This window comes from Diadema setosum, chromosome 4 (genome assembly GCF_964275005.1).
Source record: "Diadema setosum chromosome 4, eeDiaSeto1, whole genome shotgun sequence".
Lineage (NCBI taxonomy): Eukaryota > Metazoa > Echinodermata > Echinoidea > Diadematoida > Diadematidae > Diadema > Diadema setosum.
Window position 1 is genome coordinate 37,801,099 of NC_092688.1, and position 27,671 is coordinate 37,828,769.

Here is a 27,671-nt window from a genome sequence, read left to right on the forward strand (position 1 = left end):
GACTCTATGCTGCGGAAAATTTGGCCATTTTGTAAATGGGGAAAATTGCTCATTTATTTGTAAAGGGTGGTGCTTATGATGAAATACATGTTTCCAGTTTGTTCACTTTTTAATGGGACAAAATTTGATTTCCACTTTTTTTTTTATTGTTTCCACCAGCTTTACAACTGATTTAGGTTTTGCTACCTTATTCTAATAAGGTACAATGCTTTACTACAATTACATGCGTTATAATTGATGAGGTGAAAATTACAGCTATGTATACCTCAGCTGCGCCTCCTTGATAGTTACCCATCAACCTGCTTAACGGCTTGCGATCGATGGTGATGCACTCCATCTAGAGCATGATGAACAAATGACATGGAAAAGGCACATATTTTATATCAATACAATCAATTTTGATTTCCTCTAAACAAAATTGTTTCATGGCAGCATACCGAATATGAATTTTATCACGCGTTGATGCTAATTATCCAATGACACATCCACCTTCGATGCAGAAATTTCTTATTTTAATAATTTTCTTTAACAAAAACTTTAGTTAATTGTCGAGTGTCGGGAAGGATTGCGAATACACGTGATTACAATGTCAACGCTTGAGATGTTTAGATTTTTTATTATTATTTTTTTTTTTTACTTTCAAATCTCACTATATCTGCCATTGGCATTGGTGAACTATACGACTAGATTACTTCTATCTGGATTGATGGACTTCGGAAATGGTTGACACCACGAAAATTGTTGCAATGATAAAGTCACGGCATCAAAGTCTTGATGTCACCCCCCCCCCCCCCCTGTTTTGAACGGGACAGTGCTGGACTGATGAAAATGACTAATTCTTACTTTACAGCTTGAAGCCTGTGAGGCAAAAGTCTTAAAGAATGTCCTTGGAAGGTTCAGCCATAGGAGATCAGCACATGTAAGATGGGGCAGACGACAAAGAAATTCAGCCAAATGTGCTGCTGCTGACTCTGAGACGAATCGCTCTTCTCCCTCAAAATGACGGAATATTTCCAATTCGCTGATCTGTAACAGTAAGAGAGAACAAATAATCAGTTATGAACTTTTAAGCACAGGCCTCAATACTCATTTTCTTTTGTCTGTTTCTGATTCTCGATGTTTTCGTAATGTTCTTAGCATGGATAATGTTATTGATTTGTACATGTAGCTATACTACATAATCATCAAAATGTTAACTTACATAATGACGTAGTGATATATCAATACAATAATATCGTCCTTATAGATATTGAGTAGCTCAATGAAGCCTGGATATTAGACATAATAGCTGTGATGAAGGTGACCTGTCATTCTCTATGACTGGTCAATGACTGGAGCATCAAACATTACAGTAAATCCAGGAGAGAATAAACCGTTTGATAAAAGGAAGGCGTCACATTGCTTTCTCGATTATCATTGAGACTGTATGACTCGACGTCCTAGTAGCCTTTATGTTATAAGGTGTAGGTGTCTCCGTCTATACACTCAAACATGTCCTATATACTTTGGAAAGAAAATGATAGCTTGGTCACAATTATGGCTTGCGTTATAGTTTTCTGTGTCTTTTATTTCTTAATCATGTAGGCATACCCCTCTTCCCCTTGTATGGTTCCATTCAAATACCTGGTCTGAACTTTTATCCGTTCTCCGTTTCTCTTTCGCTAACACTGACTATCCGGGCTGACTGCCGAACAAGCTTGCTTTCATGTAAGTCCCATTATACTTTTCTTTGTACAACCCCACTTCGATTTCGACAAATTATCATAATCAATTATTGCAATCGTTAAAGTCACTGAAACAAAAAAAATGATAATGTAATTTATTTCCATTTATTGCAATAATTTCTTTGTTTATTTGAATGAAACATAATGAAGTAAGCTTTCATTTCTTTATTCAAACCAATAGACGAAATTGATAATATCAAGTAGTCATTATTTTATTGTCAAAGTCATCGTTTTTGTCTTTTCGTCTGTTTGTCCTAGTGGTCCTCTTTCTTTTCCTATGTAGCGCAAAAAGCAAAAAAAAAAAAAAAAACCCACAAAAACCAAACAAAACACCATATCTATATTCTCTTTTATCCTTTTTGGGACTAAAACTACAGCTGCACCATCTCAATCGCAGCATTTCGGGATTCCCCTCAATTCCTCCCCCTCTCTCCCTCCATCCCCCTCCCACTCCCTCTCTCTCTCTCTCTTTCTCTCTCCATGCTTTTGCACTCATTGTTTGTTTCATGGCAGAAATTTGATAATCACACTTATCGAAGAAAAAAAAACCCCTGTGTATCATCAGAAAAGTACAGCCCATCTAGATAAAGTTTATTCATTTTGGAATTGATTATGTTTACATTTCAGTATATTTTTCATTGCATGAAAAGTGTCCATATCTTTGCTTTCGTTCATACATTGAATATCATAATGGTAAGGAGGACTACAAGAGTAACAATCATTGTTTAATCAATGTAAAAAAGAATAAGATTTATGGGCAAAGGAATTAACTTCCGACATAATTATCAATCACACATACCCGGTTCGTTCTCATTTTCGAAGAAGAATTTACGTAACCCTCCAAACACTTTATTATCATTCTTTTTCACGTAATCAACACACTTATATGATGCGATGACACTAATAACGACGTTATTGAAAGTAGCAAAAAGGCATTCTCCTTTTATACTTATGAATACGATGAGCACATTTTGACATGACCTGGTCTTCCAAGAGTTTGCGAGATGATTGCCATGTTTATGTTCATGCTTAACACAGATCAAATCCTGCTGTAAATTTCGTGTATGTTTCGCCATGGATATTCAGCAAAGACTGTTATGTTTTGAGGTTATCGCTTTTGGTTGCAAAAACAGAAAAATATTATTCAAATCAATTCAATAATAATATGTCACTGTGATTTGACAAACAAACAAACAAACAAACAAACAAACACTTTGTGAACTTATACCGTATGTCCCCTCCCCCCCCCCCAAAAAAAAAAAAAAATACAACGGGACCCTCCGCAATGACATTCTTTAAAGATAGTGAATCAATCCAAATAAAAATTCAGGGTATGAAACTATAACTCATTGTCCACATCTTATGAGGAATTTTGTAGAGGATGCCGAGAATGTCTTCCTTCCAAGTTCTGTCTATTGTATTCACACACAAAAGCATCGAAGTGCTAAACTTGGAAGAATCAGACTCATGACATGCTTTACAAGTTTTCACATTTCTCTGTGACCGCTTAATTGAATGAGTTTTGTTTTTTGTTTTTCAAAATAGAGCTAAGATGTTATATTTTAAGACCCTGAAGTAGCATTTAGACAGTTTAATCATATTGGGTGTTATCAATGCGAAAATTTGATTGTATTTTTTTTTTTTTTTTTTGGGGGGGGACATACTGTATAGCACATCACTCCATCTATAGGGATCTTATCCCACCCCCACATTCTCTTCTCTCTCCCTCCCCCTCTCTCTCTCTCTCTCTCTATACGCTTGCGCACTGTTTGTGTCATAGCAGAAATTTAATACCGATAATCAAACTTATCGCAGTGAAACGTGTGTATCATCAGAAAATTGGGAATGGTAACCCGTCTTCTTTCCCATTGGTGCATGGTGGCAGTCACGTGGTCATTGTTGATTATCATATTTACCATGCTCAAATGATTATATGTTACATAACACTAAAGGACATTATCATAGGTTATTGAAAGTACCAGAAATATTATACTCTCCTTTATACATAGAGCATAAGGAGTGAACAGACTCAGTAAATCTAGATTGATTTGATTTGATTCCTGAGTTTCTATTTCATACATAAATGACATACGAAGTCATTTGAACGAACTAGGGAAGATTGATCACAGTATAATTTGAATCTGACAGCTAAAACAAATAAATGATAAATTCAGATATCCAACATTTTTTTTCTAACACAATGCAAAACGAAAACAAACACGCATTATTTTATGTATATATCATATTTACGCAAACATATGATCTCGTATATCTGTCGTTCAAAGAAAAATTAAGCAACTCTTGATGTACAGAAATTCAGGAGGCCATCACCATAAACAAACGCTTGACGAGGACAATGGCCTCAGAAATGATAGTCTGAACAAAACGACATTGTAAGAATAATGATAAAAGTTACCACTCACTGAGTGACGAAAAAGAGAAAAGGAGGGAATAATTTTCCTGAAAGAAAATAAATGAATAAACAAATAAATAAATAAATAGATTAAAAAAATGTGCACAATGTTCATTTCCTGGGAATAATAGTACAGCGACCCTACCACATCACCGCATCTGTAGGGATCTTATCCCTCCTCCTCCCCCACATTCTCTTCTCTCTCTCTCTCTCTCCTCTCTCTCTCTCTCTCTCTCTCTCTCTGTCTTTCTCTCCCATTCCCCCTCTCTCTCCACGCTTGCGCACTGTTTGTGTCATAGCAGAAATTTAATACCGGTAATCAAACTTATCGTAGAGAACGTGTGTATCATCAGAAAAGTAAAGACTGTGTAAAACCCATCTGGCTAAGGATTGTATTTCGGAAGTGATTATCTTTATTTTTCAATACATTTTTCCTTGCATGAAAAGTGTACAAACCTATTCTTTTGTAATACATTGAGTATCATTATGCTGAGGAGGACTAGAGTTGCAAACATTGTTCAATCAATGTTAAACAGAATGAGATTAATTTGCAAAGGAATTACAGCCCACAAATAAATCACACATACTAGGTTCTTTTTCATTTTCGAAGAAGGAATCATACATGCTTCCCACACTAGATGACTCATATCAACTATAGTCAAATACGACATTACCTGGCACGATGATGCTGAGGTGACAGCTGTTGAGAGGAAACTATCTGGCAAGTAGGGACATCCCAGACTGAACTTCGAAAGACGTGGCATAGCACATACGCATTGGGCCAAGTCTCCTCCCATCGAGGACTGCTTTAGTAAATGATTATCGCGGTAGGAGAATTCCAAGGTTAGATCTTCAATCTGAGGGGGAAAGGCGAATTAAGGTATTGTGAAGACTTTCAGGCTATAGGTCCATGTTCAGGCGAAGAAATAATGACATCATGTGAAAATGGTGAGAAGAAATAATCAAAGACAAAGCGAAGAGACCAATGTAAAGGTGAATAGAAGGCTGATGTATCCCATTCTAAAGGAACGGATGCTCGGGCAGTGGGAATGGTAACCCGACTTCTTTCCCATTGGTGTATTGTGGCAGTCACGTGGTCATTTTTGATCATCATACTTACCATGTTCACATGTTTATATGTTACGATAACACTAATTGACACTATCAGATTATTGAAAGGAGCAGAAATATGTACTCTCCTTTGTACATAGCAAAAAGAGTATACAGACTCAGCCAATTTTCATTGTTTTGATTTGATTTCTGATTTTCTTCATACATAAATGGAATACGAAGTTAGTTGAACGAACTAATTGATCACAGTATAATTTGAATCTGACAGTTTAAACAAATAAATGATTAATTCAGATACCCAACATTTTTTCTAACACAATGCAAAATGAAAGCAAACAAGCATTATTTTATGCATATATATTTATGCAAACATAGGATCCCATATATCTGTTGTTCAAAGAAAAATTAAGCAACTCTTGATGTACAGAAATCCAGGAGACCATCAACACAAGCAAACGCTTGACCATGTTGACGAAGACAACGGCCTCAGAAATGATAGTCTAAACAATACGACATTGTAAGAATAACTATAAAAGTCACCACTGACTGAATGGCGATAAAGAGAGGGGGAGGGAAGAATGAGGTTAAAAAAAGAAAATGGAAAAAAGTGGAAATGCGAAGTGTTTGCATGAAAATGAGATGAGTCAGTGGCTCAGGAAAACTATCCCGTTACACTTTTTTTTTTCCATTATTCCCTCCATGGTCATTATAGTTAAAGACAGTCCTTACTTTTGTTTGGATTTTTTTTTTTTTTGGTTTTTCATCTTAATTTCTTGGTCAGGTTCTCACCAATATCGACAGATTCATATAAACAGCATGGACAGAAATGAGTAAAAATGTTCAATGAGTAAAGATGGCTCTAGTGGACCAACAATGGCAGGACCCAACGGGACAAAATGGTCGTGCAAAATCTTCTTTCACAATCACAAGAGGACTTAGTAAAATCAAGTGATATTGTATGAAGACATTAATAGAAGTATTAAACAGAGTCACCAGTGGCCCAACAACAACAAATATGATGCGAATTGGTTCAACTCTGTTCACTACTGCACCCAAAACGGACGTGCAACAATTTAGAAATGTAGAATTTGTATCTACTCTCACTGTTTTAGGAATAGATATTTCGTACTCTTTTCACGACCGGAATGCGCAATTAAAGATAATTTTGATGAGTATCAAATCACAATTGTATATTTGGAGACCTATCCCTTTGTGGGAAAATACAGATTGTTAAGACTTATGCATTATAACAAACGCAAACAGAAAAACTGATTAGAAATGAATAATATTCATCGGTAGAAAATTGATTCCATCGGGATATCATCGGGATTAGAACCCAAAGTTGAATTATTGCGAAACTTATTTTGTCGAAAATGCACATAAAGAATTCTAACCCAACTACATAGATTATTTATTTGAAGAAACTATAGATATCGCACATTGGTGCAATTCTAAAGTGTATTTCGGGTAGAATTGGTTTTGTTACCGTAATATTTTATTTACAACTTTTTCTCGTATTTAAAACTCACGTTTAAACGTTCAGAACCGCAACACACAATGACATGGATCTCATGTCGCGTAGACAACAAAATGGTAGAGTTTATTACTATCGCATATTGAGATTGGAGCAATTCTGACAAAAGTGTCAATATTTTGGAGGAAACTGACCTCGTCACGCTATCAGCCTACTTTAAGGATTTGAGTTCAAAAAGTGTTATGTCTCGGTGATGGTGATCTTTTTTAATGCTTCCCTCAAGGACTGATTCAGGCTAAAAATACGTTCCCGCTAGACTATGGGAACGGTAGCCCGACCTGATTACGTTACGATGGTAATGACTTTGAGTGCGGCAAAAAAAAAAAAAAAAAAAAATGTGCTCTCATTAAATACACAGCTAGAGCGAAAGGAGTATACAGACCCTGTCAGCTGAGTCATTGGCTCAAGGAAATTATCGATTCTTCCCTCAAAGTCATTATACTTAATGACATTTTTTTTTTTTTTTTTGGGGGGGGGGTCAAGTTATGATCAACTTTCTATTGCCATAAGAATATGAACAGCATGCTCACAGAACGAGTAAAATTCTTCAAAGAGTATGGTTCCCACCACACGCAACTTTATTTATTCGTCATGAATGTAATGTACTCGAGAATGATTTTATTTGATTTTCTGCCATGTAAATGCTATTTGTTTAAATGAACTCTTAAATTATAATTTGTGTGTTACATTGTCATGGATGGATGTTGTAGACACAACACTGTATGGTTTGTGTGGAAACGTTAAGGAACGCAATCCCAAAGATTGTTGTTGTTGTTGTCGTTATGTTATTTTTTTCTTTGGCCGATTGCATATCTTCCTTTCCGTTCAATTTTCCTGGCGTATCTGGCCACATAGTGTCTGTGCCACAAATGTGATATGTTATATAGTTTGATATGTTTGCATTCTAAAATTCTGGTAGGTATTGTTCATAATATCAGCATCATATATCAATGATAGAATGTACAATAGTATATTATAGAAGAATTAAAAATGAATGTTTTATTGGTATAACAAATTGGTGCTGTTGTTGTTTTGTTCCAGTGTTCCACGTCTTACAAGCTTGGCTGTCTTAGTGGAACACTGTTTTCCATCGTGATTATTTACTATTTTTGTTGCCATGGCAAAGTACATTGTTTCTTTTTTATGACATCATTCGTGCATATACTTTATATTGTATTTGAAAAAAAAATCCTTTACTTGTCAGACTAGTGTAAGAAAAAAAAAATGTATCACTTTGGATTATGTCAACTTTATCTTTTCTTTTTAATGATGGAAATGAATACACTATTGAATTGAATTGAATTGAAAGAGCAAAAGTGTTTGAACCTCTGGATGAGCAGACTGCTAGAGGTTATGACGTATGAGTGGACACCACTAAAACGAAAATATAAAAGGAATTTCCCCCCCCCCAAAAAAAAAAAAAAAATCAATTTTCTAGCAAAATGAAAGAGAACTTGAGTACCACTTTCAGAAAACAGGGGGGATAAGTTCTCCTCTTAACATATGTCAGTATTAAGTTGATGGAATTTGCAATTTTCATGAAAAATTGATTTTTATTCAATTCCCTTTATATTTTTTTGATAATTTACATAACCTCCAGTAGTCTCCTTACCCAGCAGTTCCAACATCAAAACTTTAAAAATTCATAACTTTTGCATCGATTGTCCAATTTTCCCAAAACTTTAACTGATGTGTTCTACTAATGTTTCTGCTTTCACTCAATCCACATTGCTCTTTGGGTTTGCGTTCCCTTTCATAAATTAAGTGAAATAAACTTAAATAAAAAAGATCTATCAGTGGACTAAAAAGGGCAAGGCCCCATGGGACAAAATGATGGTTCGAAATCTTCGTCCACACTCACATGAGTAGTAAAATCAAAATGTTGTATAAAGACATAAAAAAGTAAAAAACAGAGTTATTTGTTGCCCAACCTGTTTTCTAAGTGAAGATGGGTTTGTTTGTAACGGTAAATGACCATCAACATAACAGCATTTAAGTGTAGCTATAATGCAAAATGAAAATTGAGTACTCCCCGATGTATTGTGTACCGTCATGGAAAGCATACCATATACAGTGCCCAGATTGAGTTGATAACATAAAAGAAAAAACAAACACACATTTTGGCTGCATAAAATAAGTAGATCAATAGTGGGGTTGTCGTTGTTTTTTTTTTTTTTTTCAAAAGAGAATGATATGAACTCTCAAAGCAAGTAGCAGATGCATCCCAGGAATAAAGCAATGAAGTAATACTCCTATTCTTTTTTCTCTTAGCACTTTATCCCCACGATTTGTCCCTGCATAACATTCCTCCACACAATGGTGACCTTACGTTTCACATTGATCACTTTTGAGACTGCAATCATACCCGTAAGGTGCATTGCTCTTATACCATCCAAAATTGTTGTCTTTATGTGCTCAGTCATGCATGATATATGTCAACATAATCAGGTATCAATGGAAAGAAGAAGAGTTCCCCTTTCCTCACGGGTGCTGTTCGCTATTCTGGAGGTTCGTTTTTCCGAAGGTTTGTTTAATCCGAAACACACAAATTCCCTATTCCTAGAGGTTCATTAATCCGAACATTTCCGGCGTTATACTGAAGGTTCGCTATTCCGAAGGCTCGCTTATATCTATAACTTAAATAGGGTTCGTTATTCCGAAGGTTTGTTAATCCGAATATAAAATAGGGTTTGTTATTCCGAAGGTTAGTTCATCCGAAAATGGAATAGGGCCCGGAATAACGAGCTTTGATTCATTCTCTGATTAACGAACCTTCGAAATAATGAACCTTATTTCATATTCGGATTGATGAACTTTCGGAATAACAAACCTTATCACATTTTCGGACTAACAAACCTTTGGAACAACGAATCTTCGGAATAACGAACCTTTGGAATAACGACCCTTCGGACTAAAGAACCTTCCGAGTGACGAATTGTAACCTTTCCTCAAAACCAATAATGCGCTCTTCATAGCTGACAGTTATAAAATAGAAGCCTTCCACAGTTAGTTTACTTTTTTTTGATAGGCACTGTGGAGGAAAACTATATATATATATATTACTCAAGTGATTCCAATACCAAGCTTAGTTGACGGTTGAAGACGTATTAAAGGAAGCCATGTGCTCCTTTTAATTGATCAAGATTTATTATTGCAGCCTTTTTTCTGTGTTGTCTGGTGCGTCTCTAGATTGTTATGATTGCATCATCAAAGTTTACCGTGGCGCTTCGAGTGCAATTTTTATCTTTCTTTTGACGTGTTGGAGAGTTTGCACCAAGTAGTGGGATTATCCTTCTCCGTAGTGGTGACGTAACGGTGAGAAAGAAATTCCCCCATATTTAACGAACTTTCTGACCTGCAGAATATGCGTGTTTGGCGATCTTCCCTTTTGTGCATGGTATTCTTCACTGTATGACCACCTCGAATGGGAGTGGGTTGGGGTGGGCAAGAGCAATACTGTACCACTGCAATCAAACCGCCTTTCCCTGGTTTTGACACGGAAGTCCTTCTTGAACTCCAGCAACAAAAAAATAGTAAAAATAAAGAAATAAATAAACAAATAGATAAATAAATAGATAAACAAACAAATAAATAAATGAATAAATAAATAAAAATAGAAATCACGGTCGTCCTTGGCAACTCGCAAGGCTTCCGTAGACTAAAAACACATTGCTAGGTGAATTAAACTTCTTTCTCAGGTATTCTTTCAGGCCATTATACTTTTGAAATCGTGAATTGGCGTTGCAACGGCGCTTTTCCGTACAACAATTCGAAGAAGGTATAATATATATATATATATATATATATATATATATATATGTTGATAAGGTAGTCCACGTGTTGGCAAGATAAAAAGATAAGTAACAAAGCTGCAACAAAGTTCATGCTGTATTCACCAACGGTTTATTTCTTCACACAAATTTTCGAGCGTCTCGCCGCCCTTTCTCAAGTATATCAACACTTGAGAAAGGGCGGTGAGACGCTCGAAAATTTGTGTGAAGAAATAAACCGTTGGTGAATACAGCATGAACTTTGTTGCAGCTTTGTTACTTATATATGTTTATATTATATATATATATATATATATATAAATGAAGTTGCCCCCCCCCCCCAAAAAAAAACAACAACAACAACAACAAAAACATTACCACTTCATTTCTTCATTTCCTCGTGGAGCCAATACGTGAATTCTCAATATGTTTGTGTATATATACGTATATACATATATATTATATATATATATATATACAAATATACGTATACATATAAACATATATATATATATGTATATATATATATATATATATATATATATATTTATTAACCCATAGATTATTCACCCTAAATTTATCATGAGGCAAGTTTGAACTGATAAACGCGATATAGCATGTGGAGATTTAATAGTTATTAAATTTTTACATCTCGTATGGCGGCATTCTTGTAAATGACCGGGTGTAATGAAAATAGATAAATTAGATGTCACAGTTTTGTCAATCCCCCCACCCCCAGCAGCATTTCATGATCACAGGAATGCTTCTATTGTAGTACTTATACATACGTCTATAGGTATATGTATCGTTGGGTGCTAACACGAGATTGTGATCTATCCGCTGAGCGTATGCAGCAAGGAATGGGGGCAGCCCAACTTGATTTTGCAGGGTTGTTTATTCGTAGGGGCGGCCGAAGGACGAATTGTTTACAAAGCTATCGTAGTCAAAATGTATTGCTCTGTAGCCAGGCCAGGTGATTTTTGTCATTATTATTCTCGAAATAATCTTCTTAATTCTCGGCTCTTTTCCAATGATAATTACTTTACCAAAGAGTTATGACTTGTCAATATATATCTAAGACGATCATCTCGAATAACAGTTCATGCTAAAGCACATCAAATACAAGTTGACCTTGGATTCACTCAAACTTGAGTTAGATTTAGATCACATTATAATGTTCTCCGTGACGACTGCATACCTGGATAATGATCTTCCCTCTTAAACATTAATTTCACAGTGATGATGGTCACAAGAGGTATTTAAAACGTCTACGGTATTGTACAATATACCTTTAAATGTATGTTTTATAGCTTTGGTCCTCTGTTTGAGAACCTTTGCCTGCAGTGAAACAGCGTTTTTATTTCTTCTCTTTATAATACATAGTAGAATAACATTAAAAACTTGCTTTTGCCTCTGTATAATACAAAGAGGCAAAGACAAACCATTTCACTGCTTAGTATGTTATCATTCAATGATGCTTTGCCTCTTTGAAATATCTTATCAACATTCCATCTGCAATCTGTACATGAAAGCATACTTTTTTTTGGGGGGGGATCGTTCTGAAAAGCTCTTACCTGACAGTTCGAAGCCTCATCGCTTAGGATCTTGAAAAAGTCCAGGTGAAATTGTAAGTTCCATATTCGTACTTTACGCAGTACACTGCTCGAACACATGCTCTCCGCCAAGTCACGTGACACAGTTCTTCCGCAATCCACAATTGTCATATCTACAGATTGCTGATAGAACGAACATGAATTGACAGTAAAGGAAAGTAATTATCCACAGAGGAATGTGGTTGATAAAAGTACACGCAGTTGATTGAAGGTTTGAAGCTCAGAACAAAAGGATTCATTATCTTGATACACGTTCGATTCATATCGTAATATCATTTATCACCACTCGTGAAGGGAACACGATATTCATTCTCATTTTGATATAGTATGAGAAATAGCAGAGGGACGATAAATATGACTTCATCCATGCTCGTGTTTTGTGCCCTAAACAGGTGTATGCCCAAAATAAATAATCATGTACTTTACACGGTACTCAGTTTGACGTCTCCTTTCGATACATGGCGTCTTTAGTGTAATCAAAGTTGAACGATTACTTCAAGGGGCATTTTGACAACTGTAACTGAAGCGAATCGATCTGATTTTATTCGACCATGAAACTGTTCTATTTCCTCCGTAGAGTCCAATCATTTTGCCATAAGAACAATAAAGAACATAATTATTGCTTGACTCATCATAACTATTGTATTTTTTCTAAATGTCACTAGGAAAAATCTATATACAATTTACCAAAAGAAACGTTCTGATTGATTACATGATACAAGTGCATAAATTAAGTGACATGGTGATTAAGATTGAAAACACACAAGTTATCATAAGATAAATTGTGTCATACGAGAAGACAATTATTTTACACTAACAATACTTAAAGGCATAATTTACCATTTGCAGATGAAAGCATTAGTGCTTTGAAATAGTTCTAAAATGTGAGTTAGGGATAGAAACAACCACTGTCGAAATTTGAATCCGTATAATCGATGTTAAGTGTTGTTAAATACACAAAATGTGAACAATAGTTATAATAAAAATGTTTCCAGACTAAACCGTATACAGTTACGGTTTATTGAGAAAAACCCTGATATCTCCTTATATTTTAGGTTTTATTGCAAATATTTCATATGGTAGGATGTTTTATGATACAACAGACATACACATATGCATCAAATGTGATATCTGGAACATTTTTGAAATCACTGCTCCCAAAGGTAAACTGGACCTTTAAAGGGGAAGGCTAGTAACTGATCAGTGGGAATCAGTGGGAATCAGTGGAAATGCTGGGAGATGATTGTTCCAATCCTTATGGGATTCATTCAAGAGTTCATTGTATATCTATTGTTGTGTGAAAATGATTTGCTTCAGAATGGTCTCATATTCAAGTAATGTGCAGTTAATGCTTCCAGGTTAGCGTCCCTGGTCAGTGACGGAGCATTAATCTGCACATTACTTGAATATAAGACCGTTCTGAAGCAAATCATTTTCACACAACAATAGATATACAATGAACTCTTGAATGAATCCCATAAGGATTGGAACAATCATCTCCCAGCATTTCCACTGATTCCCATTGATCAGTTACTAGCCTTCCCCTTTAAGTCGATATTACACTTTTACAAGATCTTGCATTTCAGAACAATTTATCCAATCAATAGCACCTGGTCATGTTTTAAAACAACTTTAAGTAAAGCTGTTGAGGTTGCAGATTATACACTCAATTTCACACACGGAAGACGCATACATAGCTACGGAATCCAGGGGGGTCACCAGCTTTTTTCAAGGGGGGTGCGTTTTGACACTAAATGTTTACGAGATTTTTTTGACAGACACTTGGAATACAGGAAGCTCTCAATCCCTAGACTTTTACTGTTTTTTGAGGGAAACCAAGCGGGAAAGGGCACCGGCGTAGCTAGGATTTGATCTGGGGAGGGGGGGGGGGTTAGTATGCGAGGGAGCGAGCAAGGGTGGGGGGAGGGTGTGGAAGTGCCGGAGGGGGTTGTTTGTTTGTTTGTTTGTTTGCTTTTATTTCTGCATTCAATCAAATGCAATTTGAATGCAAACTTCAAAAAGTACAAAGACAAAGAATAACAAGTGCAATGAAATGAATCGATAACAGTACATAAATAGATTCACATAGGTGATTGCATTGAGCAATGTTGATACACAGAAACATGAAATAAAATATACAGTATTTTTCAGTAAACAACAGAGATAATTGAATGCAGGAGACCACCATCATAAGCGATTAAACTTGAAATGGATGGAGGCCTCATAAAATGACTATCCAACGACATAACTCTCTTGGAGGAAGGTGATCAGGTGAGTGCAGTGCAGTTGCAGGTGAGAGTGCAAGATGCAGTTGAAGGAAGAAAATAGAGATTGACAATAAGATGACAATCTATACTATAAATATTTGTTAGCTCAATTGGTTGTCCCCCCTATAAATGGATTATGGAATGACGGTGTGAAACGACAAATTACTGGCGATATCAGGAGAACGGCACAACGACTACATGCGAGCGAGCGGAGCGAGCGAGCTTGAAAATTTTGACATTTTACAGTCCAAAAACTGCCGTTTGTAGCCATATTTCTTTGCTTTGTAAATTAAGGGGGGGGGGGGACGCACCGGGCGCAACTGCTGGCAATTACTGGCAGCAACATCAGGAGAATGGCATAATAATTAAATGCGAGCGAGCAAAGAGAGCGAGCTTGAAAATTTTGACATTTTACAGTCCAAAAACTGCCATTTGGAGCCATATTTATTTCGCTTTGGAAATAGAGGGGTGGGGGCGCAACGGGCGCAACTGCCGGTAATTACTGGCAGCAACATCAGGAGGATGGCATAATAATTAAATGCGAGCGAGCAAAGAGAGCGAGCTTGAAAATTTTGACATTTTACAGTCCAAAACCTGCCATTTGGAGCCATATTTTTTCGCTTTGGAAATAAAGGAGGGGTGGGGGCGTACTGCCGGTAATTACTGGCAGCAACATCAGGAGAAATGCATAACAATTAAATGCGAGCGAGCGAGCGAGCGAGCTTGAAAATTTTGACATTTTATACAGTCCAAAAACTGCCGTTTGTAGCCATATTTTTTTGCTTTGGAAATTAAGGGGGGGGGGCGCACCGGGCGCAACTGCTGGCAATTACTGGCAGCAACATCAGGAGAATTGCATAACAATTAAATGCGAGCGAGCGAAGAGAGCGAGCTTGAAAATTTTGACATTTTACAGTCCAAAAACTGCCATTTGGAGCAATATTTTTTTCGCTTTGGAAATAAAGGAGGGGGGGGGGGAGGGGGTGCGCACCGGGCGCAACTGCCGGCAATTACTGGCAGCAACATCAGGAGAATTGCATAACAATTAAATGCGAGCGAGCTTTTGACATTATACAGTAAAAATCAAACAAACTGCCGTTTGTAGCTATATTTCTTCGCTTTAGAATTTAAGGGGGTGCATCCGGCGCAACTGCTGGCAAATACTGGCAGCAATATCAGGGGAGCATAATGATTTCATTCGAGCGAGCGGAAGGATCGAGCGAGCTTGAAAATTTTACATTTTACAGTCCAAAAACTGCCATTCTTAGCCATATTTTTTCGCTTTGGAAATTAAGGGGGAGGGGTACCGGGCGGGACTGCTGGCAATTACTGGCAGCAACATCAGGTGAATTGCATAACGATTAAACGTGAGCGAGCGAAGAGAGCGAGCTTGAAAATTTTACATTTTACAGTCCAAAAACTGCCGTTCTTAGCCATATTTTTTCGCTTTGGAAATAAAGGAGGGGGGGGGGGAGGGGGTGCGCACCGGGCGCAACTGCCGGCAATTACTGGCAGCAACATCAGGAGAATTGCATAACAATTAAATGCGAGCGAGCTTAAACATTTTGACATTTTACAGTAAAAAACAAACAAACTGCCGTTTGTAGCTATATTTCTTCGCTTTAGAATTGAAGGGGGTGCATCCGGCCAAACTGCTGGCAAATACTGGCAGCAATATCAGGGGAGCATAATGATTACATTCGAGCGAGCGGAACGATCGAGCGAGCTTGAAAATTTTACATTTTACAGTCAAAAAACTGCCGTTCTTAGCCATATTTTTTCGCTTTGGAAATTAAGGGGGAGGGGTACCGGGCGGGACTGCTGGCAATTACTGGCAGCAACATCAGGTGAATTGCATAACGATTAAACGTGAGCGAGCGAAGAGAGCGAGCTTGAAAATTTTACATTTTACAGTCCAAAAACTGCCGTTCTTAGCCATATTTTTTCGCTTTGGAAATTAAGGGGGGGGGGCGCACCGGGCGCAACTGCAGGCAATTACTGGCAGCAACATCAGGTGATTTGCATAACGATTAAAAGCGAGCGAGCGAAGAGAGCGAACTTTGACATCTTACAGTAAAAAAAGACAAACTGCCGTTTGTAGCTATATTTTTCGGTTTGGAAATTAAGGGGGGGCGCACCGGGCGCTACTGCTGACAATTACTGGCAGTAACATCAGAAGAATGGCATAAAGATTAAATGCGAGCGAAGAGAGCGAATTTTGACATCTTACAGTAAAAAAAAAAGACAAACTGCCGTTTGTAGCTATATTTTTTCGGTTTGGAAATTAAGGTGGGGGGGGGGCGCACCGGGCGCTACTGCTGACAATTACTGGCAGTAACATCGGAAGAATGGCATAAAGATTAAATGCGAGCGAAGAGAGGGAATTTTGACATCTTACAGTAAAAAAAAGACAAACTGCCGTTTGTAGCTATATTTTTTCGGTTTGGAAATTAAGGGGGGCGCACCGGGCGCTACTGCTGACAATTACTGGCAGTAACATCAGAAGAATGGCATAAAGATTAAATGCGAGCGAGCTTGAAAATTTTGACATTTTACAGTCCAAAAACTGCCATTTAAAGCTATAGCCCTTACGAAAAAGTCCTGTGGTACTCCTGTGGTAATTACCACAGGACAGTACCACAGGAAAGTACCACAGGAAAGTACCACAGGACAGTACCACAGGAATTGTCCTGTGGTATTTTGGGACATACCACAGGACAGTACCACAGGAATTCCTGTGGTATTTTGGGACGTACCACAGGGCAGTACCACAGGAAAGTACCACAGGACCGGTACCACAGAACAGTACCACAGGACAGTACCACAGGAATTCCTGTGGTATTTTGGGACGTACCACAGGGCAGTACCACAGGAATTCCTGTGGTATTTTGGGACGTACCACAGGGCAGTACCACAGGACTAGTACCACAGAACAGTACCACAGGAACTGTCCTGTGGTATTTTGAGACAGTACCACAGGACAGTACCACAGGTCGATCATTACCACACAGCATTACCACAGGGCAGTACCACACAGCATTTCCATGGTACCACAGGAGAGTACCACACAGGATAGATCGAAAAAAAAAATCTGGGAGATTTTTAGCCACATTTCAAGGAATATTCCTGATAGGTGAGTGATGGATTTCAGGACAAACATGGCCCTACTTGATAACCTGTCCTACTCCTAACATATAACCTCAAACGAGAGTCTAATGGCCAAGTGCCAATCTAGTCCTATAATAGATCTATATAGTCATATTCTATTCCTAGGTAGCCATCGACCCTATCAGTACATATATATATGTTACCGTGCACCTCAAAACAAACATAAAGTCGCACACACCGATTTTGCGTGAGGACTGAAAATAAGTGAAATGGGTCAACTTAGCCGAACTTGACTTTTTCATATTTTCTGAAAGAGCGGGTCTTCTTTTACATTATGCTAAAATTTGGTATCATAAAACGGGCAGGAAAGTGTGTTTTTTAGCAGTTTATCTCGAACATTTTTGGTAGAATAGTGTGATTAGGTGTGTCTTTAGAATCCCTTTTTCATTCCTGAAAAACCTTGTCCACACTCTTCATTTTCTACTCTAATAACTTTTGAAAGGATAGAGCTACTGCTTTGAAAGGTGGCATTAGTTATGAACAGAATGTGTTAATGAGGCATGATTAATTGCACTTTAATCTGATAATCCCTTCATTATTGTTACTCTGGTGGTTTACTTCCTGTTTTTTGTCCTATTCATCGCACAGCCAGCACGGTTTGGTAAAGATTAAGCGCTTGAATAGACACTGTACTTCAGAGCCTCTTTTCTCAGTTCACACTTTTCCTGAGTTTGTGCTTTCTTTCCAATATTTAGATAGGTTAGGAGAGTCCATTTGATTTGAGTTATACATCATTTTAAAGCTTAAAGTCTGCTCTTTCAGAATATGGTCTTAATTAAAAATTCATGTCTGGCGACTTTTTGTTTGTTTGAGGTGCAGGGTCACATATGGCCGTCTATCCGTAAAGCATTAAGGCATGGTTACTAACTCGATTATACTTTATTATCAAGATATGAAATTACACTTTCATAACAATATCTATGATATTGGGAATAACATAACATAATTAGACAATCTTTCATAAAGTTCAAAGTAAGTTCCATCATTAATACTTTGACTTTTTAAGTCATATATGTATTTTCTAAAAATCTAGAGTGCTTTTTATGAATATTCATGAGCTATGTAAAAATTTGTACCACAGGAGTACCACAGGAGTACCACAGGAGTACCACAGAAGTCCTTATGAAATTTATCATGCTTTACATCAGCACTTTCACTAAATAGGTAATACTGTAGGAGTATAGGACAGGATAAGTAATGGCAAATCAATTGTCATAATTTACAGCATAACTCATCTATCAATTAATTGAGGAATATTAATATGTGCTTTTTTGTTTGTATTTTTGTTATAAATTTCAGTTGACTCTGCCTTACAATTTTCCTGTGTGGTACTCCTGTGTGGTACTGCTGTGTGATATTCTCCTGGTGTGATAGTCCTCTGGTATAAAATGTTAAGAAAAAAAAAGAATATCCTGTAGCATTTTTCTGTGGTAATTACGAACTTAATTTGCTGTGTGGTACTTCTGTGTGGAATAGCACCATATCATGATTTTCCTGTGGGATTTTGGACAGTTCCTGTGGTACTCTCCTGTGGTAATTTTCGATGTATACCACAGGAGAGTACCACAGGAACTGTCCAAAATCCCACAGGAAAATCATGATATTCCTGTCGTACTGTCCTGTGGTACGTCCCAAAATTCCAAAGGACAATTCGTGTGGTACTGTCCTGTGGTACTATCCTGTGGTACTTTCCTGTGGTATTGTCCTGTGGCACTGCCCTGTGGTACTGTCCTGAGGTACGTCCCAAAATACCACAGGACAAGTCGTGTCGTACTGTCCTGTGGTACTATCCTGTGGTACTATCCTGTGGTACTGTCCTGTGGTACGTCCCAAAATACCACAGGACAAGTCGTGTGGTACTGTCCTGTGGTACTATCCTGTGGTACTGTCCTGTGGTACTGCCCTGTGGTACGTCCCAAAATACCACAGGACAAGTCGTGTGGTACTGTCCTGTGGTACTGTCCTGTGGTACTTTCCTGTGGTACTGTCCTGTGGTACTTTCCTGTGGTACTGTCCTGTGGTACTGCCCTGTGGTATTGTCCTGTGGCACTGCCCTGTGGTACTGTTCTGTGGTACGTCCCAAAATACCACAGGACAAGTCGTGAGGTACTGTCCTGTGGTAATATCCTGTGGTACTTTCCTGTGGTACTGTCCTGTGGTATGTCCCAAAATACCACAGGACAAGTCGTGTGGTACTGTCCTGTGGTACTTTCCTGTGGTACTGCCCTTGTGGTACTTTCCTGTGGTACTGCCCTGTGGTAGGGCTACTGTCCTTTGGTACATCCCAAAATACCACAGGAAGAGTCGTGTGGTACTGTCCTGTGGTACTATCCTGTGGTACTTTCCTGTGGTACTGTCCTGTGGTACTGCCCTGTGGTACGTCCCAAAATACCACAGGACAAGTCGTGTGGTACTGTCCTGTGGTACTATCCTGTGGTACTTTCCTGTGGTACTGTCCTGTGGTACTGTTCTGTGGTACTGCCCTGTGGTACTGTCCTGTGGTACGTCCCAAAATACCACAGGACAAGTCGTGAGGTACTGTCCTGTGGTACTATCCTGTGGTACTGTCCTGTGGTACGTCCCAAAATACCACAGGACAATTCCTGTGGTACTGTCATGTGGTACTATCCTGTGGTACGTCCTAAAATACCACAGAACAAGTCGTGTGGTACTGTCCTGTGGAACTATCCTGTGGTACTTTCCTGTTGTATTCTCCTGTGGTACGTCCCAAAATACCACAGGACAATTCATGTGGTACTGTCCTGTGGTACTGTTGTGTGGTATACGTCCCAAAATACCACAGGACAATTTGTGTGTATACTGTCTTGTGGTACTGTCCTGTGGAACTTTCCTGTGGTAATGTCCTGTGGTACTGCCCTGTGGTACATCCCAGAGTACCGCACGAGCCTGTGACACAGTACCACACAGTTCCTGTGTTAACATGTATTTGTGTGGTACATTGTGTGGTACCAACCAGTACCACAGGGAGTACCACATGAGCCTGTAAAACAGTACCGCACAGTTCCTGTGGTAACATTTATTTATGTGGTACATTGTGTGGTACTGACAAGTACTACAGGGAGTACCCTACAAGCCTGTGGTACAGTACCACACAGTTCCTGTGGTAACATTACAAGTGTGTGGTACATTGTGTGGTACCGACAAGTACCACAGGGAGTACCACAGGACTTTTTTGTTAGGGAGCTTTTTTGCTTTCGAAATTAAGGGGGCGCACCGGGCGCAAATGCTGGCAATTACTGGCAGCAATATCAGGAGAATTTAAATGCGAGCGAGCGGAGCGAGCGAACTTGAAAAATTTGACATTTTACAGTCCCCAAACTGCCGTTTGTAGCTTTATTTTTTCGCTTTGGATATCAAGGGGGGGCGCGCCAGGCGCAACTGCCGGCAATTACCGGCAGCAACATCAGGTGAATTGCATAACGATTAAACGTGAGCAAGCGAAGAGAGCGAGCTTGAAAATTTTACATTTTACAGTCCAAAAACTGCCGTTCTTAGCCATATTTTTTCGCTTTGGAAATAAAGGAGGGGGGGGGGGGGGAGGGGGTGCGCACCGGGCGCAACTGCCGGCAATTACTGGCAGCAACATCAGGAGAATTGCATAACAATTAAATGCGAGCGAGCTTAAACATTTTGACATTTTACAGTAAAAAACAAACAAACTGCCGTTTGTAGCTATATTTCTTCGCTTTAGAATTGAAGGGGGTGCATCCGGCCAAACTGCTGGCAAATACTGGCAGCAATATCAGGGGAGCATAATGATTACATTCGAGCGAGCGGAACGATCGAGCGAGCTTGAAAATTTTACATTTTACAGTCAAAAAACTGCCGTTCTTAGCCATATTTTTTCGCTTTGGAAATTAAGGGGGAGGGGTACCGGGCGGGACTGCTGGCAATTACTGGCAGCAACATCAGGTGAATTGCATAACGATTAAACGTGAGCGAGCGAAGAGAGCGAGCTTGAAAATTTTACATTTTACAGTCCAAAAACTGCCGTTCTTAGCCATATTTTTTCGCTTTGGAAATTAAGGGGGGGCGCACCGGGCGCAACTGCAGGCAATTACTGGCAGCAACATCAGGTGATTTGCATAACGATTAAAAGCGAGCGAGCGAAGAGAGCGAACTTTGACATCTTACAGTAAAAAAAGACAAACTGCCGTTTGTAGCTATATTTTTTCGGTTTGGAAATTAAGGGGGGGGGGCGCACCGGGCGCTACTGCTGACAATTACTGGCAGTAACATCGGAAGAATGGCATAAAGATTAAATGCGAGCGAAGAGAGGGAATTTTGACATCTTACAGTAAAAAAAAGACAAACTGCCGTTTGTAGCTATATTTTTTCGGTTTGGAAATTAAGGGGGGCGCACCGGGCGCTACTGCTGACAATTACTGGCAGTAACATCAGAAGAATGGCATAAAGATTAAATGCGAGCGAGCTTGAAAATTTTGACATTTTACAGTCCAAAAACTGCCATTTAAAGCTATAGCCCTTACGAAAAAGTCCTGTGGTACTCCTGTGGTAATTACCACACGACAGTACCACAGGAAAGTACCACAGGAAAGTACCACAGGAAAGTACCACAGGACAGTACCACAGGAATTGTCCTGTGGTATTTTGGGACATACCACAGGACAGTACCACAGGAATTCCTGTGGTATTTTGGGACGTACCACAGGGCAGTACCACAGGAAAGTACCACAGGACCGGTACCACAGAACAGTACCACAGGACAGTACCACAGGAATTCCTGTGGTATTTTGGGACGTACCACAGGGCAGTACCACAGGAATTCCTGTGGTATTTTGGGACGTACCACAGGGCAGTACCACAGGACTAGTACCACAGAACAGTACCACAGGAACTGTCCTGTGGTATTTTGAGACAGTACCACAGGACAGTACCACAGGTCGATCATTACCACACAGCATTACCACAGGGCAGTACCACACAGCATTTCCATGGTACCACAGGAGAGTACCACACAGGATAGATCGAAAAAAAAAAAATCTGGGAGATTTTTAGCCACATTTCAAGGAATATTCCTGATAGGTGAGTGATGGATTTCAGGACAAACATGGCCCTACTTGATAACCTGTCCTACTCCTAACATATAACCTCAAACGAGAGTCTAATGGCCAAGTGCCAATCTAGTCCTATAATAGATCTATATAGTCATATTCTATTCCTAGGTAGCCATCGACCCTATCAGTACATATATATATGTGACCGTGCACCTCAAAACAAACATAAAGTCGCACACACCGATTTTGCGTGAGGACTGAAAATAAGTGAAATGGGTCAACTTAGCCGAACTTGACTTTTTCATATTTTCTGAAAGAGCGGGTCTTCTTTTACATTATGCTAAAATTTGGTATCATAAAACGGGCAGGAAAGTGTGTTTTTTAGCAGTTTATCTCGAACATTTTTGGTAGAATAGTGTGATTAGGTGTGTCTTTAGAATCCCTTTTTCATTCCTGAAAAACCTTGTCCACACTCTTCATTTTCTACTCTAATAACTTTTGAAAGGATAGAGCTACTGCTTTGAAAGGTGGCATTAGTTATGAACAGAATGTGTTAATGAGGCATGATTAATTGCACTTTAATCTGATAATCCCTTCATTATTGTTACTCTGGTGGTTTACTTCCTGTTTTTTGTCCTATTCATCGCACAGCCAGCACGGTTTGGTAAAGATTAAGCGCTTGAATAGACACTGTACTTCAGAGCCTCTTTTCTCAGTTCACACTTTTCCTGAGTTTGTGCTTTCTTTCCAATATTTAGATAGGTTAGGAGAGTCCATTTGATTTGAGTTATACATCATTTTAAAGCTTAAAGTCTGCTCTTTCAGAATATGGTCTTAATTAAAAATTCATGTCTGGCGACTTTTTGTTTGTTTGAGGTGCAGGGTCACATATGGCCGTCTATCCGTAAAGCATTAAGGCATGGTTACTAACTCGATTATACTTTATTATCAAGATATGAAATTACACTTTCATAACAATATCTATGATATTGGGAATAACATAACATAATTAGACAATCTTTCATAAAGTTCAAAGTAAGTTCCATCATTAATACTTTGACTTTTTAAGTCATATATGTATTTTCTAAAAATCTAGAGTGCTTTTTATGAATATTCATGAGCTATGTAAAAATTTGTACCACAGGAGTACCACAGGAGTACCACAGGAGTACCACAGAAGTCCTTATGAAATTTATCATGCTTTACATCAGCACTTTCACTAAATAGGTAATACTGTAGGAGTATAGGACAGGATAAGTAATGGCAAATCAATTGTCATAATTTACAGCATAACTCATCTATCAATTAATTGAGGAATATTAATATGTGCTTTTTTGTTTGTATTTTTGTTATAAATTTCAGTTGACTCTGCCTTACAATTTTCCTGTGTGGTACTCCTGTGTGGTACTGCTGTGTGATATTCTCCTGGTGTGATAGTCCTCTGGTATAAAATGTTAAGAAAAAAAAAGAATATCCTGTAGCATTTTTCTGTGGTAATTACGAACTTAATTTGCTGTGTGGTACTTCTATGTGGAATAGCACCATATCATGATTTTCCTGTGGGATTTTGGACAGTTCCTGTGGTACTCTCCTGTGGTAATTTTCGATGTATACCACAGGAGAGTACCACAGGAACTGTCCAAAATCCCACAGGAAAATCATGATATTCCTGTCGTACTGTCCTGTGGTACGTCCCAAAATTCCACAGGACAATTCGTGTGGTACTGTCCTGTGGTACTATCCTGTGGTACTTTCCTGTGGTATTGTCCTGTGGCACTGCCCTGTGGTACTGTAATGTGGTACGTCCCAAAATACCACAGGACAAGTCGTGTCGTACTGTCCTGTGGTACTATCCTGTGGTACTATCCTGTGGTACTGTCCTGTGGTACGTCCCAAAATACCACAGGACAAGTCGTGTGGTACTGTCCTGTGGTACTATCCTGTGGTACTGTCCTGTGGTACTGCCCTGTGGTACGTCCCAAAATACCACAGGACAAGTCGTGTGGTACTGTCCTGTGGTACTGTCCTGTGGTACTTTCCTGTGGTACTGTCCTGTGGTACTGCCCTGTGGTATTGTCCTGTGGCACTGCCCTGTGGTACTGTTCTGTGGTACGTCCCAAAATACCACAGGACAAGTCGTGAGGTACTGTCCTGTGGTAATATCCTGTGGTACTTTCCTGTGGTACTGTCCTGTGGTATGTCCCAAAATACCACAGGACAAGTCGTGTGGTACTGTCCTGTGGTACTTTCCTGTGGTACTGCCCTGTGGTACTTTCCTGTGGTACTGCCCTGTGGTAGGGCTACTGTCCTTTGGTACGTCCCAAAATACCACAGGAAGAGTCGTGTGGTACTGTCCTGTGGTACTATCCTGTGGTACTTTCCTGTGGTACTGTCCTGTGGTACTGCCCTGTGGTACGTCCCAAAATACCACAGGACAAGTCGTGTGGTACTGTCCTGTGGTACTATCCTGTGGTACTTTCCTGTGGTACTGTCCTGTGGTACTGTTCTGTGGTACTGCCCTGTGGTACTGTCCTGTGGTACGTCCCAAAATACCACAGGACAAGTCGTGAGGTACTGTCCTGTGGTACTATCCTGTGGTACTGTCCTGTGGTACGTCCCAAAATACCACAGGACAATTCCTGTGGTACTGTCATGTGGTACTATCCTGTGGTACGTCCTAAAATACCACAGAACAAGTCGTGTGGTACTGTCCTGTGGAACTATCCTGTGGTACTTTCCTGTTGTATTCTCCTGTGGTACGTCCCAAAATACCACAGGACAATTCATGTGGTACTGTCCTGTGGTACTGTTGTGTGGTATACGTCCCAAAATACCACAGGACAATTTGTGTGTATACTGTCTTGTGGTACTGTCCTGTGGAACTTTCCTGTGGTAATGTCCTGTGGTACTGCCCTGTGGTACATCCCAGAGTACCGCACGAGCCTGTGACACAGTACCACACAGTTCCTGTGTTAACATGTATTTGTGTGGTACATTGTGTGGTACCAACCAGTACCACAGGGAGTACCACATGAGCCTGTAAAACAGTACCGCACAGTTCCTGTGGTAACATTTATTTATGTGGTACATTGTGTGGTACTGACAAGTACTACAGGGAGTACCCTACAAGCCTGTGGTACAGTACCACACAGTTCCTGTGGTAACATTACAAGTGTGTGGTACATTGTGTGGTACCGACAAGTACCACAGGGAGTACCACAGGACTTTTTTGTTAGGGAGCTTTTTTGCTTTCGAAATTAAGGGGGCGCACCGGGCGCAAATGCTGGCAATTACTGGCAGCAATATCAGGAGAATTTAAATGCGAGCGAGCGGAGCGAGCGAACTTGAAAAATTTGACATTTTACAGTCCCCAAACTGCCGTTTGTAGCTTTATTTTTTCGCTTTGGATATCAAGGGGGGCGCACCAGGCGCAACTGCCGGCAATTACCGGCAGCATCTTCAGGAAAATGGCATTACGACTAAATGCGAGCGGAGCGAGCGAGCTTGAAAATTTTGACATTTTACTGTCCCAAATCTGCCGTTTGAAGCTATATTTTTTTTTTCGCTTTGGAAATTAAAGGGGGGGGGAGGGGACGCCCGGTGCGCCCCTCCCCCTGGATCCGCCACTGGTGGTCAAGGGTGTTGGTTTATGTTCATGACTGGGGGAGGTATATGACCAGCGAGGTGGCGTCGAATTGACCAAGCGGGGAAGGATGTCCAAAATCTGCACTTTAGAGCATCCCCTAAACTAATTGTGCGTGTTTGTTTGTGTGTGTGTATTATATACATCGAAAGTTAGGAATTAGCCCAGGTCAAGTCTTTTTATTGGCAATGCAAGACATTTTTATATAGACTAGAATGTAAAGCAACACTGCAAAATCAATGATCTAGCTTTGATATAACGAAGCGTAAGGTACAAAGTACAGTGGTGTACTACATTCTACATCACATTGCGCAACATTGTAGCTACTCTTCGTTCGGATGTACTGAGTACACTGCGCTCATCCTGCTTATATGCAGAATGCCAACCAGGAATCACGCTGAATCACAATCTTTTGGGTGAAATAATTGGACAGATTTCTTGAATTCTAACAAAAAAGCAAGAAAATCTTTTCATCGCGGGAATTATGATTATATGGGGTGGGGCAAATGGTGCGCTTGCCTTCCAATATTTCTATGGGGGCAAAATTTTTGTTTTCTTTCAAAAGCAAGAAAATCTTCTCATTCAATTATGGGGGGGGGGGCAAAATTAAAATGTACTTGCCACTCCAATATTTTTATGGGGGTAACTTTTTGTTTTCTGTCAAAAAAAAAGATAAGAAAATCTTCTCTGGAATTATTGCGGGGGGTGGGCAAAATGATATGCTTGTCCCTCCATTTCTTTTTTTTTTCTTTTTTTTTTAATGAGGCTAAGACTCGCTCTTGGGCTGGCAATATGGATTGGTCAGAAGTAACGTACATAGACCCTACATACTTGTAAGTAGCACACGTACATGCAAACGTGTATAAGTGCTCCGTATCGTACGCATGTACAGTGCGGTCGATAAATAGTAAACACTGTAGAATACTAGGAGATATGTATAAAATCAGTGCTGCCAGAACCAGGGGTGCGAATTGATTTTGCCCACGATTTTTTTTTTTTTTTTTTTTTTTTCTTGCCCTGGTGCAAAATATTAAAAAAAAAAAATAGAAAAGAATAATTATTTAGCGTCCGGCGTTGAGGTCGCTCGCAGACTGATTTTTTTTTTTTTTTTTTTTTTTAAGGATCTGAAGGGGGTGCGTTCGCACCCAACGCACCCCCCCCCCCCTGGTGACGCCCATGGGAATCTTATTATTGTTCTACACAAAATTTTCTGAAATATTTCAAATCAATATTCATGCAGCGTCACTCACCACTTGGTTCTTTCGCATCACGAACACCACTCCTGACACTGTGTGTTCTGATGGATAGTACCATAGTGTGTATTCACTCCATCGTTCTCCCACAGCCTTTGCTGCCTCCTCGGTATGACATTCAAACGCAACGTCAACACAGAAATTACATTTAAGAAGCTCTTCGTGAAGGGGGTTGT

At 39.3% G+C, this 27,671-nt stretch overlaps 1 protein-coding gene across 1 annotated transcript in view; it reads right to left on the bottom strand.

Moving 5' to 3' along the window:
* Nucleotides 1–287: 287 nt before the first annotated feature.
* Nucleotides 288–27,671, bottom strand: part of LOC140227842 (uncharacterized) — a gene marked incomplete at its 5' end in the record, with an annotated part of 130,513 nt that continues 103,129 nt past the window's right edge. The window contains 5 exons of the mRNA XM_072308236.1: nucleotides 288–337; nucleotides 834–989; nucleotides 4,781–4,994; nucleotides 12,087–12,248; nucleotides 27,493–27,653. Of these exons, the coding sequence (XP_072164337.1) occupies nucleotides 288–337; nucleotides 834–989; nucleotides 4,781–4,994; nucleotides 12,087–12,248; nucleotides 27,493–27,653 (743 nt within the window). The remainder of the gene's footprint in view (nucleotides 338–833; nucleotides 990–4,780; nucleotides 4,995–12,086; nucleotides 12,249–27,492; nucleotides 27,654–27,671) is intronic.